Raw genomic sequence first — 15,826 nt, 5'->3', positions numbered from 1 at the left:
TTCTTTCTTTCTCTCTCTCTCTCTCTTTCTTTCTCTCTCTCTTTCTTTCTCTCTCTCTCTCTCTCTCTCTCTCTCTCTCTCTCTCTCTCTCTCTGTCTGTCTCTGTGTGTGTGTGTCTTTCTCTGTGTGTCTATCTCTGTCTCTGTGTGTGTCTGTCTGTGTCTCTGTATTTGTGTGTGTGTGTGTGTGTGTGTGTGTGTGTGTGTCTATCTGTCTCTCTCTCTCTTTCTCTTTGGTGGCTAATCTGTGTACTTCCATTCAGGGAAAGCACTGTGGGAAGTTCAGAAATGGGATTTAAATTCTGTCTAAATCAGGGCTCAGAGCATGGATGTATACAGTGGAAGATGCAGAGGGGCCTTGTGATTGGCCTGCAACAGAGGCTGCTGCTGGCCCTTTAAGACTAGGGCTGCTGTAGTAGATTGGGCAGTGGGTCACAAGGGTGACTGTAGCTCCTCACAGCAGGGTCCTGCAGACTTGTCTCCTCCCTGGAAAGGAGCTATTGTCTAGGAGTTTCCTAGCTCTAGTCTCAGCATCACTGTTTGGAATTATGTGATGTCGTGAATAGATTTCCCACAAGAGGGATTGGGGAGTGTTTGATTTTCTGGTGATACGGACCATTGTTGCTTTGAGGGTGCTGAGTGCAGCTTGTGATTATTGTAGCTCCCTTTGATCAAAGACTTGTAAGCTTCAGCATAAATCTTGAGGTCTCCATCTAAATCCAGTGGCCATTTCCAGTAGTACTTGTCTCCATATGAACAAACATGGCATTGTGTTCTGGTTGCCAGAACTGACCAGTCCTTAATTACCACCACTCCAAACAAATCAGAAGACATTTGGGGTCGAAAAAGATTGTCTCCCAACTGCCCAGCAGTTTGCTACTGGATTGTGAAATGCCTCCTGCGTGACATGCCCCCTTCCCCCACTGTCCTCGTGTGGTTTGGAAATACTCCCTTAGGAAGAATTTCCCTGCTACCAGTTTCTGTGGCTTCTAACAAACCAGGCCTCCAAGTTTAAGAGGTTATAGAAAATAATGCTCTTCCTCCACTGGCCAGTAAGTGTTGGGAACTGAGTAGGGCACAGGATGCCTGCTGGGGCTACTTGAGTTGCTGTGCCAGTGACTTGAGGTGATTCACACTGCTGTTTCCTGGCCTTGCCAGCCTGTTTCAGCATCACTCACGCACCCAGGAAGGCATCTATCTGCTCACTTTCACTCTGCCAAGGCTCCTGGCTACCTGAGGGCAGAGAAGGAATGGATTTCCTTCTGGTGGAGAACCCATCTCCACTGCAGAGCAGCCACTAGGGAGGCCAGCATGCAGCCCCTTGCTTCTCTCTGAAGAACAGGACTCCCAGCTTCCTTTGTTACAGTTGCCTTGCAAAGAAAGGAAAAGTGGACCGTGGAGAAAAGAAAGGGCAGAAATCAGACTGTTCTTATCTAAAAGATGATCAACTCTGGTGGATTTTTAAAACTTTCTTTCTCTTCTTAAAGTATAGGTTACTAACTGTAATGTTACTTGTTTTCTAAGCATATATATGAGATTTTTAATGTAGTTAGAAGTCTCTGTTGTCTAATGGACACAGCATGTCCTTCTGGTATATACTCAAATTCAGCAGACTCTGTCTATGCCTGTAGACAGTTTCCTGGGCCGGAACTAAATCTAATTTCAGGGAAATGAAGATCAAAGATCAAAGGTCACTTTTAAACTGAATCACTGACATTGCTGCTGTTAGGAAGGTAGGCGGAAGGATCCGTGTCTGTGGAGAGAGGGTGACACCTGAGGGAGGGTGACAGTGTGCGGTACACTAAACCCTGCGATGATTTGTTTTCTTTTAACTCAAACAAAACTGGTTTAGAAAGTCTTTGCTTTGCAAATATCAAATGTTAGCATGAGCCAAACTGGACCCCTCCTTCATCGGAAACCCCCCATAAGGAGGCCTCATTAGAAAGCCAGGGAAACTAAGGTTGGAGCTTGGGCACGTGTGCTTCTCCCTGCTGTCATTGGGATCCCTCTTACTGTAAGACCCATGATCAGATCAGAATTGGAGCATTTGGGGGCTTTATGTTCTGTTTCCAGACAAGGTCACCTCTGCTTCAAAGCTAAAGAAAAAGGGTTTATGGCAGGACCTGTTCATGAGATTTTTGTGGTTGCCATAGTGGCAGGAAAGTTAAGAGAACTAATCTTTAAAATAACTATTTTTAAGAAATTTTTTTTTAATTTTCAAAGCACTCCTTTAAACAAAAAACCTACAAGGAAAACATACAAATTATAGAAAAGTGAGTGCTGGTTAAAATGAATTAGCCTCCCCCTTCCTTTACGTCTTTATCCTCCTTCCTCTCAAGCAGATATAGCCTCATAACTGTCCCCTGCCAGTGCTCAGGCCTTGCCTGCTTCTGGGAGACGATCCTGGGAGTCAGTCAGCTCTCAGTCCCAGACTGTCAGGGACCAGGCAGTCCCTGCACAAGGCGAGGTGGGAGCACAGGCCAGACTGCTTCTGAGCAGGCCCCGTCTCCAGTCCATAACTGAGAATCTTGGTGAGCTGAGAGCTGAAGGCTCCTCAGCTAAGAAACCATTATTGTTTTTTGTTTTTTTTTCTCTTCAACTATGTGGATTTTATATACCTGTCAATTTTTCAATTTTTTTTTTTTTATCTTTTTGAGATGAAGGAATGAATGGTTGTAAAAGGTATTTGGGGTCTAAAAACATGATTTTTCCTGGCATATATTTCAAAGCATAGACTTTGTTATCTGCTGCTTCTTGTCTAATTTACAGGGATATTTAATTTTGTAAGGTATTTGTATATTTATACAGCTGTAATGAATTGCACATTGGACTGAAAGGGGAAGGCTCTGCCCTGTGTGGCTCCTGCTGGGAGTCTAGGACGCTGTGCTTTGACTCTCCTGAACAATACCAGGGGGTGTGGTTTGTTTAGCGTGGGTCCATCACTTTTCATTTGGGTTCCTTTTGGAAAGATGTAATCTTTAACTTGCTCTGTGAGAAGAAAAGAACAATTGTGTTGCTGCTCTTGGAAGGTCTGCTGGATGCTTTTGAGTGACCTCTGGCACTGTGCACTGCCTGTGATCCACCAAGAGTGAGTAAGACCACGACCGTGGAGCAAGCCAGAGATTGTCAGCCGAGAGATTATTGCTGTTACTGTTCAAAAGGCCATTTATGAAGTAGATATTTGAGCTCTTTAAAAAAAAAAAAAAAAAAAAAAAACCTTAAAGAGAGCTCACAGCCAGAGGTTAAGGGTGTTGGTTAGTGGTAGGGCACTTGGCAACTGTATGTGATGCCATTGGTTCAATCCTGGTTCTGCAGATCAGACAGAAAGCCTCACGGTAGATAGCTGCTCAGACAGAGTCCAGGCAGAGGTTGGTCTTGCCAAACCCTGGATGTTCTATGTTGTCATGTCCTTAACTGATTCTTTTCATGCTGTGTATTCTGACATCAGTTCACCGAAGGGACCCACCAGCCTCCTCATGTTTAAGCATTGTCATAGACTTTGTGGCTCTAACATACTTGTCCTTTGAGAGTGGTGTCTCCTGTCATCATCCCCATGCTATAACAGAATCCATGAAGCATAAGTGGCCTTTTTGAACCAAGACTTTGCAAACTGATCTCTCCCCAGGGAAGGAGTTGAGCACAAGCAACAATGTACATTATTAATTTTGGATTTCATTTTCATGTTTTATTTTGTAAATATCTAATGTTTGGAGCTTGAGTATACAAAATGTAAATACAGTTCTTGTATTTGTACTAATCCTGATTCTTTTGCTGTATAGCCCTAGATGTGTAATGCAGACATTATCTAACTGTGTATGGTAACCTTGCATCACAGAACTGCTAGTGAACGAGGTAAAAATAATAAAGGTACAACCAGTGCATCACACCATGCGTGTTTTATTCTTTTGTTTTGGTTTCTGGAGACAGGGTTTCTCTGTGTAGCCCTGGCCATCCTGGGCCTCGAGCTTGGAGCTCACCTCCCTCTGCCTCCAGGGTACTGGATTAAAGGAACGAACCACCACTTCCAGGCTTTTGTACTTTATTCTTTGCCCTTTGGAAAGCCATTGCATACTAATTAAGATTCTTACAGAGATAATTTTATTTATATATTTACCTATGTATTTATTTATTTTGGTTTTTTGAGACTGGGTTTCTCTGTGTAACCCTGGCTGTTCTGAAACTCATTTTATAAACTGGAGTGGCTTCAAACTCAGAGATCTACCTCCCTCTGCCTCATGAGTGCTACTGTTAAAGGTGTGTGCCAGTCAAGCAAAGGTAGGTGGATCTCTTGATTTCTCAGCCAACCTGGTCTACAGAGTGAAAAACCAAAGCGGGGGGAAGCAAAGAAAAAAATTATCACGCCTAGTTATAATTGTCTAAAAACTGTGGTGTGACCTACAGTCTCTTTCCTGATATAACTGGAGAAGTACATATGCTATTGTTTGAAAGATTTTTCTGCCAAATGTGTAAGCAACTATTTTGTCTAAAAGATGTGGGAATTCTCTAGAAGTCCCTTTCATAGAACTACCCATAATAAGTTGTATTGTTTTGGTTTTTTGGGGGGTTGATTTTTGTTTTTGTGGGGGGGGGGGTTCTAGACAGGGTTTCTCTGTGTAGCCCTGGCTGTCCTGGAACTCACTTTGTAGACCAGCCTGGTCTCAAACTCAGAAATCCGCCTGCCTCTGCCTCCCCAGTGCTGGGATTAAAGGTGTGCGCCACCACTGTCTGGCGTATTGTATTGTCTTTTCCAGGGAAGGTTGGGGGTTAGTAGTTTGAAATTTGCAGTGAGCTTCCCCTTGTAAGCAGAGCACAGGCAAGGGACTGTGTTCATGAAGTCTGTACCTAGGCAGAAGCAGTGATGTGGTCAGGTGTGGCAGTGCACACTATAATCTCAATACTTGGGAGGCTAAAGCATGAGGATCAAAAGTTCCAGGCCAGGGCTGGGAATGGAGCTCGGTTGATGGACTGTTGGTTGGCTCAGCATGCACAGAGCCTCCAGGAACACCTCAACCAGGCGTGGTGGTTCATACCTGTAGTCTCAGCCTTCAGGCAGTGTAAAGGCAGGAGGATTCAGAGCTCATGTATTTCAAATTCCAGGCCAGTCTACCCTACCAAAACCGAAAGTGTCGTGTTCAATGGACATTTGAGTGTCCATCCAACAATTGGGTGCTGCCTCGAGTGCAGTACAGACAGCATGCAGAGACTATGCCTCAGGTGTGGCCTCCACTGCAGTGAGAGGTACTCAAATGTATAACACTAAGTGTTAGAGATAGTAATGCAGTGGTCAGTTCAAGAAAAGAGGCTGACCCAGAATTACCTTTCAGAAATGCAGTTTATTAGGAGAGAGGGTCTCAAGACTAAGATCAGGCCATGAAGTGAGAGGGAAATCATTAGAAAAAAATGCTGTGTGGTGTGGTGTTCACATGCTATATGGTTCATGTGGGAGGTGGGATGACAGCTTGCAGGAGTCCATTCTCGCCTATCATGTGGGTCACAGGCATCAGATTCCAGGTTTTCAAGTTTGCTAGCGAGTATCTTAACCCACTGCGCCATTTCTGCTTGGCCCCAGTCACTGTTACGATTAATAAAGCTACTGTTAGAGAATGCAAATTAGGCCTGTGGCAAATATACTTAGTTCATCTAAATCTGACCTCAGCTGAGGGGTTGGAGCATCTCTTTGTTTTGTTTTTGAAACAAGAGTCTCCTATAGCCTAGGATGACCTTGAGCTGCTATGTAACTAAGGATGGCCTTGAACTCCTTCCTGATCTTTCACCTCCCAAGTGCTGAGACTTCAGCTCTGCACTACCTTGCTCAGTCTAATATGGTTTGGGGGGCCAACCCCAGAACTGTGTATACTAGGTATACTCTTACCAACTGAGCTATGTCCTGTGCCCCCCAGTTCCTCACTTTTTGGCACTTTGAAGATCCTGTTAAAGCATAGATTGGGGAAGGGTTGCATATATTAGTTTGGTTGTTTTTTTGCGCCACGTGCATGCCTGGTGCCTGAAAAAAGTCAGAAAAAAAAGGGCAACAGGTCTCCTGGGACTGGAGTTGTGAGCCTGTTGGTAGATTCCAGAATCCCAGGTCCTCTGGAAGAACAATAAGTGTTCCTAGCCACAGAGCCCTCTCCAGCCCAAGGGTGACTTATTTTCCTTCATCTATGTCCTGAGTGCTGAGGTTATCCATGTATGTGCTGCCATGCCTGGCGTTCTGTGGTGCTGGAACCAGGGCCCTGGAAGAGCAGCCATGTTTCTGTGGTCAGCCAGCTCCCCAGCTCCCTGCCTACAAGTCTCAATCTTCCAGCCTCGGCTTCCAAAGTGCAGGGATTGCAGATGTGTGCTATCATGCTCGGCTTTATGGACAGTTCCTACAGAGAATTTGTTTTGTTTTTGTTTTTTGTTTTTTTTTTATTGCAAAAGGGAGAAAAGAAACAGTGTAACAAGAAGGGGCTAATGGAGCCTGGTGGGGAGAGGTAAATCACAGTTTGTCTGCGAGCTCTAGTTTGAACTTAAGCTCTGCGAGACTTCAGTTGGAACTGAACAACCATCGTTGAGTTTCTTTTCCCTAGGGCTCGGCTGAGAGCAGGAGAGCCAGGCAGCCTCATGCAATCAATCGCGCATTTGCTGTTCGTTACTTATTTATCTTGCAGTGCGGGTGCACTCCTGTGTCATTTCCCGGGTACTTTTAAACATGTTCGTTTGTTTGAGACAGGGTCTCCCATGGGCCTGGACCTCACTGACCACTGGCTTAGCTGACTGACCACCACCACCTGACACCAACCACCCAGCACTGGGATTACAAGAGCCACCACGCCCACCTGGGCCTCAGGGCCTCAGGATTGCTCTGCAAACACTTTATCAACTTCACTATGCCCCAGCCAGTTTTCTGATTTTTTTCCTTTCCTTTTTTAAAGATTTATTTATTATTATATGTAAGTACACTGTAGCTGTCTTCAGACACACCAGAAGAGGGCATTAGGTCCCATTACATATGGTTGTGAGCCACCATGTGGTTGCTGGGATTTGAACTCGGTGTTCTTATCCGCTGTTTTTTCTTTTCTTCTTCTTTTTTTGGTTTTTTTGAGACAGGGTTTCTCTGTGTAGCCCTGGCTGTCCTGGAACTCACTCTGTAGACCAGGCTGGCCTCGAACTCAGAGATCCACCTGCCTCTGCGTCCCAAGTGCTGCCTGGCTGCTGTTTTTTCTTAACAGTCCCTCTGAAACTGACTTGCTGCAGACCCCCCGAGTACCTCTTGTAAGCACTCCTTCTGTGGGTGTGTCTGTGTATCTGTTGTATGTCTGAAACTGAGAGAGAGAGAGAGAGAGAGAGAGAGAGAGAGAGAGAGAGAGAGAGAGAGAGAGAGAGAGAATATGTGTGTTTCAAAACTGCTTTCTCCCTAGCCTGCCTCCAGACACTGGAGTTCAATTATAGGAACTACACAGCACACTTGGTGGCAGAGCTGAACTGTCGAAGTCTGTACCAACTAAGTCATTGCTGACACATCCTCTTACGTAAGTTAAACAGAGGGCTCCACCCTGAGAGGATTTACTCCAAGGGACAGGGTTGTGTATGGGACTTTTTTCCCCTTTGTTTTGTTTTGTTTTGTTTTTGAGGTTTTAGAGACCGAACCCAAAGCCTTGCACATGTTAGGCAAATGCTCTACCAACCCTTTTCCTTTTTGAGGTAGGGTCTCTCCAGCACAGGCTGGCTTCATCTTCAGTACTGCCACAGCCTCCGGAGGGCTGGCTGTTTCTGATGTTTCAGTGGAGAGATCAAGTCAAAGTTTTTTAACTAAATTAAGTTTGAAGCATTACATACAGCGTGCTTGTCAGTGTGACCAGGGCCACAAGTCACTGGCCTTGGTCTCCCTCTTAGGTCACTCTACGATAGTTTTCCAATAATCCTGGGAAGCAGTTCTTTTCCCTTAGTACCTTAACATAAACAACAAAACAACAATAAAAAACCCTGAACCATCCAAGTAAGGTTTAACAATGGTAAATTAAGAAAAACAGCTATTTGATGCCTAAATATGTGTGCATAAAGTAATGTTTGTTCATTGTGACTTAGGGAAGTCCAGATGTTTAGTCACATTGACTCAGCATAATTTCTTCCTTGTTAAATCTCAGACTAGAGCAATCAACCCATCCCTGCAACAAAATGTATTAGCAATCTTTTGTTGGAAATAAGCCCAGGGGAGGAGGAAGAAGTTGCTGTACGTGGAAAGGTATGCCTGTCACCAGGGCAGGGCTTTTAGTAGAGCCATGCTTCCCACAGGTGGCTCTCCTCCCCAACTCCTCACTGAGAAATTTAAGGCAGCCTTCCATTTGAAGTCAGTTAAATTCTCTGATACACAGATGTAGGCGGTTTCACAAGTTATAAGTAGGCATGATCATGTCGTGCTGATCCTATTAAGAAAGAGTCCAGGACTTAGTCCCAGCTGGGCCCAGGGTTAAAGTTCAGTTCCACCACTAACTGGCTGGGAAAGTCAGTTCCCTGAGCACTCACACAAGAGAATTGTTTGCTTTTTCCTGTGTCATTTGTACTTGAATGGACAGATGTTTTGCCTGCATCTGTGTTTGTGTGCCTAGTGTGTGCAGTGCCCACAGAGGCCAGAGAAAGGCACCAGATCCTCTGGAATTGCAGAACTTTGTCCTGGGAAGGTGGCGAGACAGGCAGGAGCTCACAGTCCCAGCCTAAGAACTATTGTTGAGCTAGTGGGAGGCTATTCTTTTCCCTCTGTGAAGCCTTACCCAAGACTTTCTGAGCCACAGTTTATCCTGATTTGCTGTAAGGCTAACATGCCAAGTCCAGCCTGTTAAGAAAGACAGGCCTGCCGGGCGGTGGTGGCGCACGCCTTTAATCCCAGCACTCGGGAGGCAGAGGCAGGCGGATTTCGAGGCCAGCCTGGTCTACAAAGTGAGTTCCAGGACAGCCAAGGCTACACAGAGAAACCCTGTCTTGAAAAACCAAAAAAAAAGAAAGGCCTGTGGTAGTGGCATCACCACGGCGCATGGCCCATTGGACTTAAGAAGAAGAAGGCCAAAGAGCTGGTGTTGTGGCAAAAGTTTGTAACTCCAGGAGGTAGAGGTGGACACTGCAAATCTGAGGCCAGCCTGAGCTAAACAGTCAGATGCTGCCTAAAAAACAAACAACAACAAAACAAAAATTAGAAACTATGGCTGAAGAGATGGCCAGGAACACATTCTACTCTCTCATAGGACAGGAGTTTGGATCCCAGCAGCCATGTTAGGCAGCTCACAACGACCCACAACTCCAGCACCTTCTGGTTTTCTCAAGAGCCTGCACCACTTGCCTATACACAGAAATAAACAAAACCAAAATCACAGCAGCTAAGGCTAGGGCCAATGACATGGGTAAAAGTGCCTGCTGCCAAGCCTGGTGACCTGAGTTTGATCCCCAGAATGGCTCTGACTCCTGCAAGTCAGACAACGTGTATGCCCAGACGCAAACACAGGCAAACACACAAAATAAACAAACGGGGAGGAAGCACTGGACAATAATAATGACAGCAATTACATGGCCTTTGCATGGCCCTTGACTGGGGAGGCCTCAACTGTAGACTTAGAGTGCCAAGACCGGAGCATATTCTGTAAGAACATAAAGCTGAACTTGGTGGTCCATGTCTGCTGTCTCGGCACTGGGAAGGCTGAGGCAGGAGGACTGCTGGGAGGCCGAGGCCACCCTAGGCTGCAGAGTGAGACCTAGTCTCCAAAAAATGAAAATACTCTGTGATAGCTATACCTGGTCGGCCATTTGACCACATCTGGAATGAACTACAGTCCAGAAATGGAGACACAGGCACACCTGTGATTCAGATCTTCAGGCTAGAAGACACAGGCTTTTGATCCAGATCTTGAGGCACAGTGGCCATGAAAATCTTAGGCCCAGGCAAGGTAGTATATACCTTTAATCCCAGGAGACAGAGGCAAGCAGATCTCTGAGCTCAAGGTCAGTCTGGGGCAGAGCAAGTCCCAAGTCCAGGCATGGTGGTAAACATAGCTTCTGCTGGAGGCCTGCATAAGGACAGGGGGAAAGGGATGGGTCATTCTTCTTTGCCTGCTTGCACTTACTTGCCAGCACAGGATCCCAGCTTCTACAGAAGACCAGCTAAAACACCCAGCCTCGTGGGACTGAGAAACTACCAGATTCTTGGACTTCCCATCCATAGTTGCCCATTGTTGGACTATAGACTGTAAGTCACTCCAATAATTTTCCTTGATAGATAGACATTCCATAAGCTCTGTGACTCTAGAGAACCCTGACTAATACAGAAGTTAAGCTTCAACACCACAGCAAACTTAAAAGCCTGGAAGCCAACTCTGTGGCCTGAGACCTTGTCTAAATAAATAAATAATCAAAGCAAAGCATAAACTTGCAAACTTGCCCACCCCCTACCCCCCACACCCCACCTCCACCCCGGGCCTTGTACCTGATAAGACAATGGGCTGACTCTTAAGAATCTTCCAAGAGCCAGGTGTGATGGTGCATGCCTTTAGTCCCAGCACTTGGGAGGCAGAGGCAGGCAGATTTTTGAGTTCGAGGCCAGCCTGGTCTACAGAGTGAGTTCCAGGACAGCCAAGGCTACACAGAGAAACCATCCCAAAACAAAACAAAAACAAAAACAAGAACATGAATCCTCCAGGAGCTCCTACCCAGTACTCCCTTGTTCCCACCCTTGTTTTGGAAATAATGGTCTAACCAGCTCAGAGTTGGGACAAATTTGACTGTGTTGGTGTTTATAGTGGGCTGGAGGAGTGGGGACATTAGGCATCTATTAGAGACAGATACAGACACAGAGAGAAACAGTCACTTAGGGCCTGACAAGGGATGTGGCTCAGTGGCAAAGCACTTGTCTAGAATGCTGAAAACCTACGTTTGATTCGTAGTACTGGAATGAGGGGGAAAAAAGAAGCTGGTACAAGCTAGTCTTTTCATTTACCATCAAGCGTTATGCCTATGTGCTGTGTGCAAAACTTACAAAAGATAACAGGAATTCACTGAAGGACATGTTAGCCACTCCTAGAGAGAGACGGGTGAAGACGCAGGCAATGGAAAGCAGCGCACCAACACCGGAGTCTGAACGGGGGAAGTAAATTGAAACTAAAAGTGTGTCCGACCAGCAGGCGGAAACAGCACCCCAGACCTCCAGCGCCTGAAACTCAGAACTGAGGAGACAGGGTAGAAGAGTGCGTGTGTCCCACTACAAGCACAATGAAGAACTCGCTTCCAGTCTTGCCTGCCTCCCCGAGTATCGGCCACGCACGAGGTACACGGACAAACCCATACACAAAAATAATTATGAACCCCCCCCCCAAACTCCCTCAAGCCTCTCCGCGTCGTTTTCTCTTTCTGTGCGTGTGACACGGCCACACGCCACTGCGCCACTGCTGCACGTGGAGGTCAGAAGCCAACTTTGCGGAGTGGGCTCTGCTTCCACCCGCTTGGCTCTTTACTTGCTGACCATCTCGCCTTAGTTTGGGCCGCCATTTCTTGACCTGCAAAAATGGTACACACTGAGGTTCCCACAGATCGGACAGACTTGACGCCTGCCTCAGGGTTGAGGGACAGTGAAGGGAAGCAGCAGCTATGGATCAAGAGCGTCAGTGGGCTTGGTAAACTGTAATGTGTGCCCTAACCTGAGTTACATCACTAGGGCTGCACCAAGCCCAGGGTCTTCTCTTTCACGCCGAGCTGCAGAGCCGAGCTCCCGCACCGGCGGGAGGCATCGTGCGCCGGTCCTGCTAGAACACCTAGAAGCCCTTTAAACGCTCCGCTCCAGCTCGAGGTGCCATCGACTGCTCGGCGCTCTACAGATCTGGGCCCCGGGGGTGGGCGGGTCCGTTTGCCCTCAGGTGGTATAACAGGCGCCGCAGAGAGCCAATAGCGTGGGTCATCGCCCCACCCCTGTCTTCTGATTGGCCGGCGTTTCGGTAAGCCTCTGGAGGCGCCGGGAGCCGGACCTCACTGCACTTGCCTCGGAGCGCTCGGTCCTTCGCGTTTCTTCCTCCTCAGCTCTGCTCGGTCCGCCTCAGCTCTGCTCCGTCCGCCTCCGCCATGGCCCAGTGAGTGACCGACACGCGCAGTCGGGCCCGGGAGACTTCCGGGGCTGAGCGTGGTGATGGCGGGGCTCTGCTCGGTTGTCTCCCTGTTCTCAGCCCCGGGGGTCGCCTGGGTCTCCTCGCGCAGCCCTGACCCCAGCAGCTCAGGGTCCCCGCCGTGGCCAGCGCCAGCTCCGCCACCCCTTCGTGGGAGCTTGCGGCTGCGACGGGCTCACGGGGAAGGAAGGCCGCGCTGGGTCGGGGACGGCCCACGCCCCTTGTGCTGGCCAGGCCATCACGAATGACGGGCAGGGGCAGGGCACTGGTGGCTTCGTGTGCCCGGACGCCCTTTAGAAGGAACTTCCGTGGAACTGTGGGGTGCAGGGTGCGGCCGATCCCCAGGTGCATGTCGTGCGAGCGCAGACGAGAAGGGTCCAGGCTGCCTGTCCTATTAAAAGCGACTAAGTAACGCTAACATCCTTTCTTTGTTTTTGTTTTGTTTTTTTTTTTTTCATCATTTCAGAGCTGACATTGCACTGATTGGACTGGCTGTCATGGGCCAGAACTTAATTTTGAACATGAATGACCATGGATTTGTGGTAAGTAGTGAGGACACGTTGCCTTCCCGCTGAGAGCTGTGATTTATTTTTCAGAGATCCCAAGGCATCACTCAGTAAGCACTGCTGTCTTTGTAAAAGAATTTCTGCTTTAGTAGCGCGCTCTCTGTAGTTGAAGGAAAAGCCTCCTTGGATAGATGTATAAAAGCAGTGGTTCTCAACATTATGATTTATAACACTAGCAGAATTACAGTTATTGCGTAGTAATGAAAATAGTTTTATGATTGGGGGTCATCACAAGGTTGAGAACCACAGATGTAAAGGGACCCAGATCTTGGAGGCTGTAGCTCAGTTGGCTAGGAAGACTTGGGGTCAGTGGAGGTTGTTTTTCTTTGTAGACAGCATCTGGTCTCGCAGTATTGTCACACTGGAGTCTCAGGGCCCTCTTATCTCAGCCTTCTGAGTCCAGGGCCAGAGGATCCTCCTGCCTGGGGGCTCTGAATGTTCTTTCTAAATAGTAGCATGGCTTAGACGCCAGGATTACCAAGGACAAAGGACCAGGTAGTAGTGACAGGCTCAACCTGATAAGCAGCAAGTGGCAACGGCCTTTCCCTGGGTTCTCTGCTGTGACCCGACTTTGCTGAGATTACCTAGCACTTAAAAGAGAAGGCAGGTCAGCTCTCGCTGGACCTTGGACGGAGTAGATGTCTCTGTTGCTGGATCTACCATCTGAGGGTCGTGTGTGTGCCAGATCCTCTGACAGGCCTTTTGTCCTTCCAGGTCTGTGCTTTCAATAGGACGGTCTCCAAAGTCAATGACTTCTTGGCCAACGAGGCGAAGGGAACCAAGGTGGTTGGTGCACAGTCCTTAAAGGACATGGTCTCCAAGCTCAAGAAGCCCCGTCGGGTCATCCTGCTTGTGAAGGCCGGGCAAGCTGTGGATGACTTCATCGAGAAACTAGTAAGGCCAGCTTGGTTCTCAGATGCCGCCCGCAATTCCCTCTAACTCTCACAACTGAGATGGTGCTCTTCAGTGTCTGAGTACAGACTGATCGGTTCTGATAAAGTGCTTGAGTGTCTCAGGCTTGGTTGCCTTGACAGGCACTTGTGGAATAGTATTCTTTGTTTTGTTTGTTTTTAGTTTTTCAAGACAGGGTTTCTCTGTATAGACTAGGCCTTCCTGGAACTCACTCTGTAGACCCAGCGGCTCAGACTCACATCCCCCTGCCTCTGCCTCCTGAGTGCTGGAATTGAAGGCGAGTGCCGTCACTGCCGAGTTGTGTTCTCTGTAGAGAGTTTTGGTTTTTTGTTTTTGTTTTTCCATTTTATTTTATATGAATGAGTGTTTTGCTGAGTGTGTAACTGCACCACATACATGAAGTGCTTGAGGAGAGAGTCAGATTCCTTGGAATTGGAGTTATTAGGCCACTGTGAGCTGCCATGTGGATGCTAGGAATTGAACTCAGGTCCTCTGCAAGACCAGCCAGTGCTCTTAACCCTCGAACTATCTCTCCAGCCCTTAAAAAAAAAAAATTTATTTAGTACTTGTGTGGGTGTAAGCATGACACATTGGATGTGGAAGTCACGGGGACTTTTTTGTGGTAGTTGGCCCTCTACCTCCCGTGTGGTTTGTGGAAAGAACTCAGGTTGTCTGGCTCGAAGGACTGCAGAGCCTTCCTACTGGGCCGGGGTTTTATTATTATGGTGTGGGGTCATAGGGCATCCAAGTTGGGATCAGTGGACGACTCTGGAGTCAGTTTTCTTGAACCTTTGCTTCGGCTCCAAGCACCTCAGGCCTGGGCCATGGGGCTTGTCCAACAGTGCTTTCCTCCACTGAGCCAGCCATCGTGCTGGCCCACGGGGAGCTATTCTTGGGTGGTCATAATTCTAGGACGCTAAGGACATTTCAGTCAGCGAAGAGGACTAGCATTTGAACAATAGTTGTCTGTGTTCCTGTTGTGTTCCCCAGCTCAGGTGCTGATGTAGAGCCTTGTACTTGCCAGGGGAACACAAGCACTCTAAGGCACATTCCAGCTGCTTATCCCAGCTGCTTTTCAGTTTTGCTTGGTTTTTTTGTTTGTTTGTTTTTTCTTTATTTTTGAGACAGTGTATCACTGTGTTGTTTGGGGCAGGTTCGAGACAGAGTTTCACTTTGCAGCTCTGACTTTCCTGGAACTCACTCTGTAGGCCAGGGTGACCTCAGACTCAGATCTGTCTGCCTCTGTGTTAGTGCAAATTTAGAAGTGTTGCAGTGTTTCTCTTAACCTGGCTAGCTCCCAAATAATTGAGACTGGACTGTTAGGTGTATTTTACAGCTTTAAGGGAGAACAGTTGACCAGTATCACTCTATTTTAATGCTCTAAGCTAATCTATCCACCTCCCAGCCTTAATGCCTGCGGTACTTGCATTTTAGTACTGACCTGACTCTCTCTGGCCTGGGTGTTTTCTCATGGTATCTCCTGTACCCTCTCCTCCTCTAGGTGCCTTCTCCCCCTCCCATGGATGGGAGGAAGTCCAGCCCTATTCTCTGCCCTGCTCAGTCATTGGCTGATCAACTTCTTTATTGGCCAATCAGGGAATAATTGAGGCCAATGCTTACACAGCATTGAGACAGGAAATTCTCAGAGTAAGGATTGCAACCAGATATGGGGACCCAGAAATCAGCATTTGAATAATAAAAGGATAATCTTTACATAGTGCATAATACCATGCCTACAGCCCTGCCTCCCAAGTGCTGGGGATAAAGGTGTGCATGAGCACCACTGCCCGGCTTACTATGTATGTCTCTAACTGGCCTTGATCATGACAATCCTTCCTCCTTGGTGGACTTAGTATTACCATACCTGCGTGTGTTTTTTGTTTTAGTTTTGGTCCTGAGGAAAGAACCCAGGTCCTTCCACCTTCTGAGCACACACTCACTGAGATGTATTCCCAGCTCTGGTGTCCTGCAGTATTGACTGTGATATTTATCTGTGCTAGTAAACCTTAATGTCCACACTGGGTTTTATTTAGACATCAATTTTCTTTCTTCAGTACTCCTGTAAATTAACAGTTCTCATTAATAGTTGCTTTATTCAGCATCCTTGTATCAATTTGTTGGCTTTAATAAGACCATCTTCCGAGGTGCTGGAGAGATGGCTCAGTGGTTAAGAGCACTGGCTGGCTGTTCTTCCAAAGGTCTTGAGTTCAATTCCCAGTATCCATGTGGTGGC

The 15,826-nt window shown here is 47.3% G+C and overlaps 1 protein-coding gene across 2 annotated transcripts in view; it reads left to right on the top strand.

Annotated features, from left to right (window-relative positions):
* Positions 1–11,981: 11,981 nt before the first annotated feature.
* Pgd (phosphogluconate dehydrogenase) overlaps positions 11,982–15,826 on the top strand; it is a 15,945-nt gene continuing 12,100 nt past the window's right edge. The window contains exons 1-3 of one of the 2 annotated variants that reach the window (XM_021199484.2): positions 11,982–12,082; positions 12,582–12,657; positions 13,396–13,575. In XM_021199484.2, the coding sequence (XP_021055143.1) occupies positions 12,075–12,082; positions 12,582–12,657; positions 13,396–13,575 (264 nt within the window). In that variant the 5' untranslated portion in view covers positions 11,982–12,074. Of the gene's footprint in view, positions 12,083–12,319; positions 12,461–12,581; positions 12,658–13,395; positions 13,576–15,826 lie in introns of those variants that run through there. The other variant, XM_029539577.1, reaches the window with a different exon arrangement.

This window comes from Mus pahari, chromosome 6 (assembly GCF_900095145.1).
Source record: "Mus pahari chromosome 6, PAHARI_EIJ_v1.1, whole genome shotgun sequence".
Taxonomy (NCBI): Eukaryota; Metazoa; Chordata; class Mammalia; order Rodentia; family Muridae; genus Mus; species Mus pahari.
Note: the sequence above shows the minus strand (reverse complement) of the source record. Positions and strands in the feature narration are given on the sequence as shown.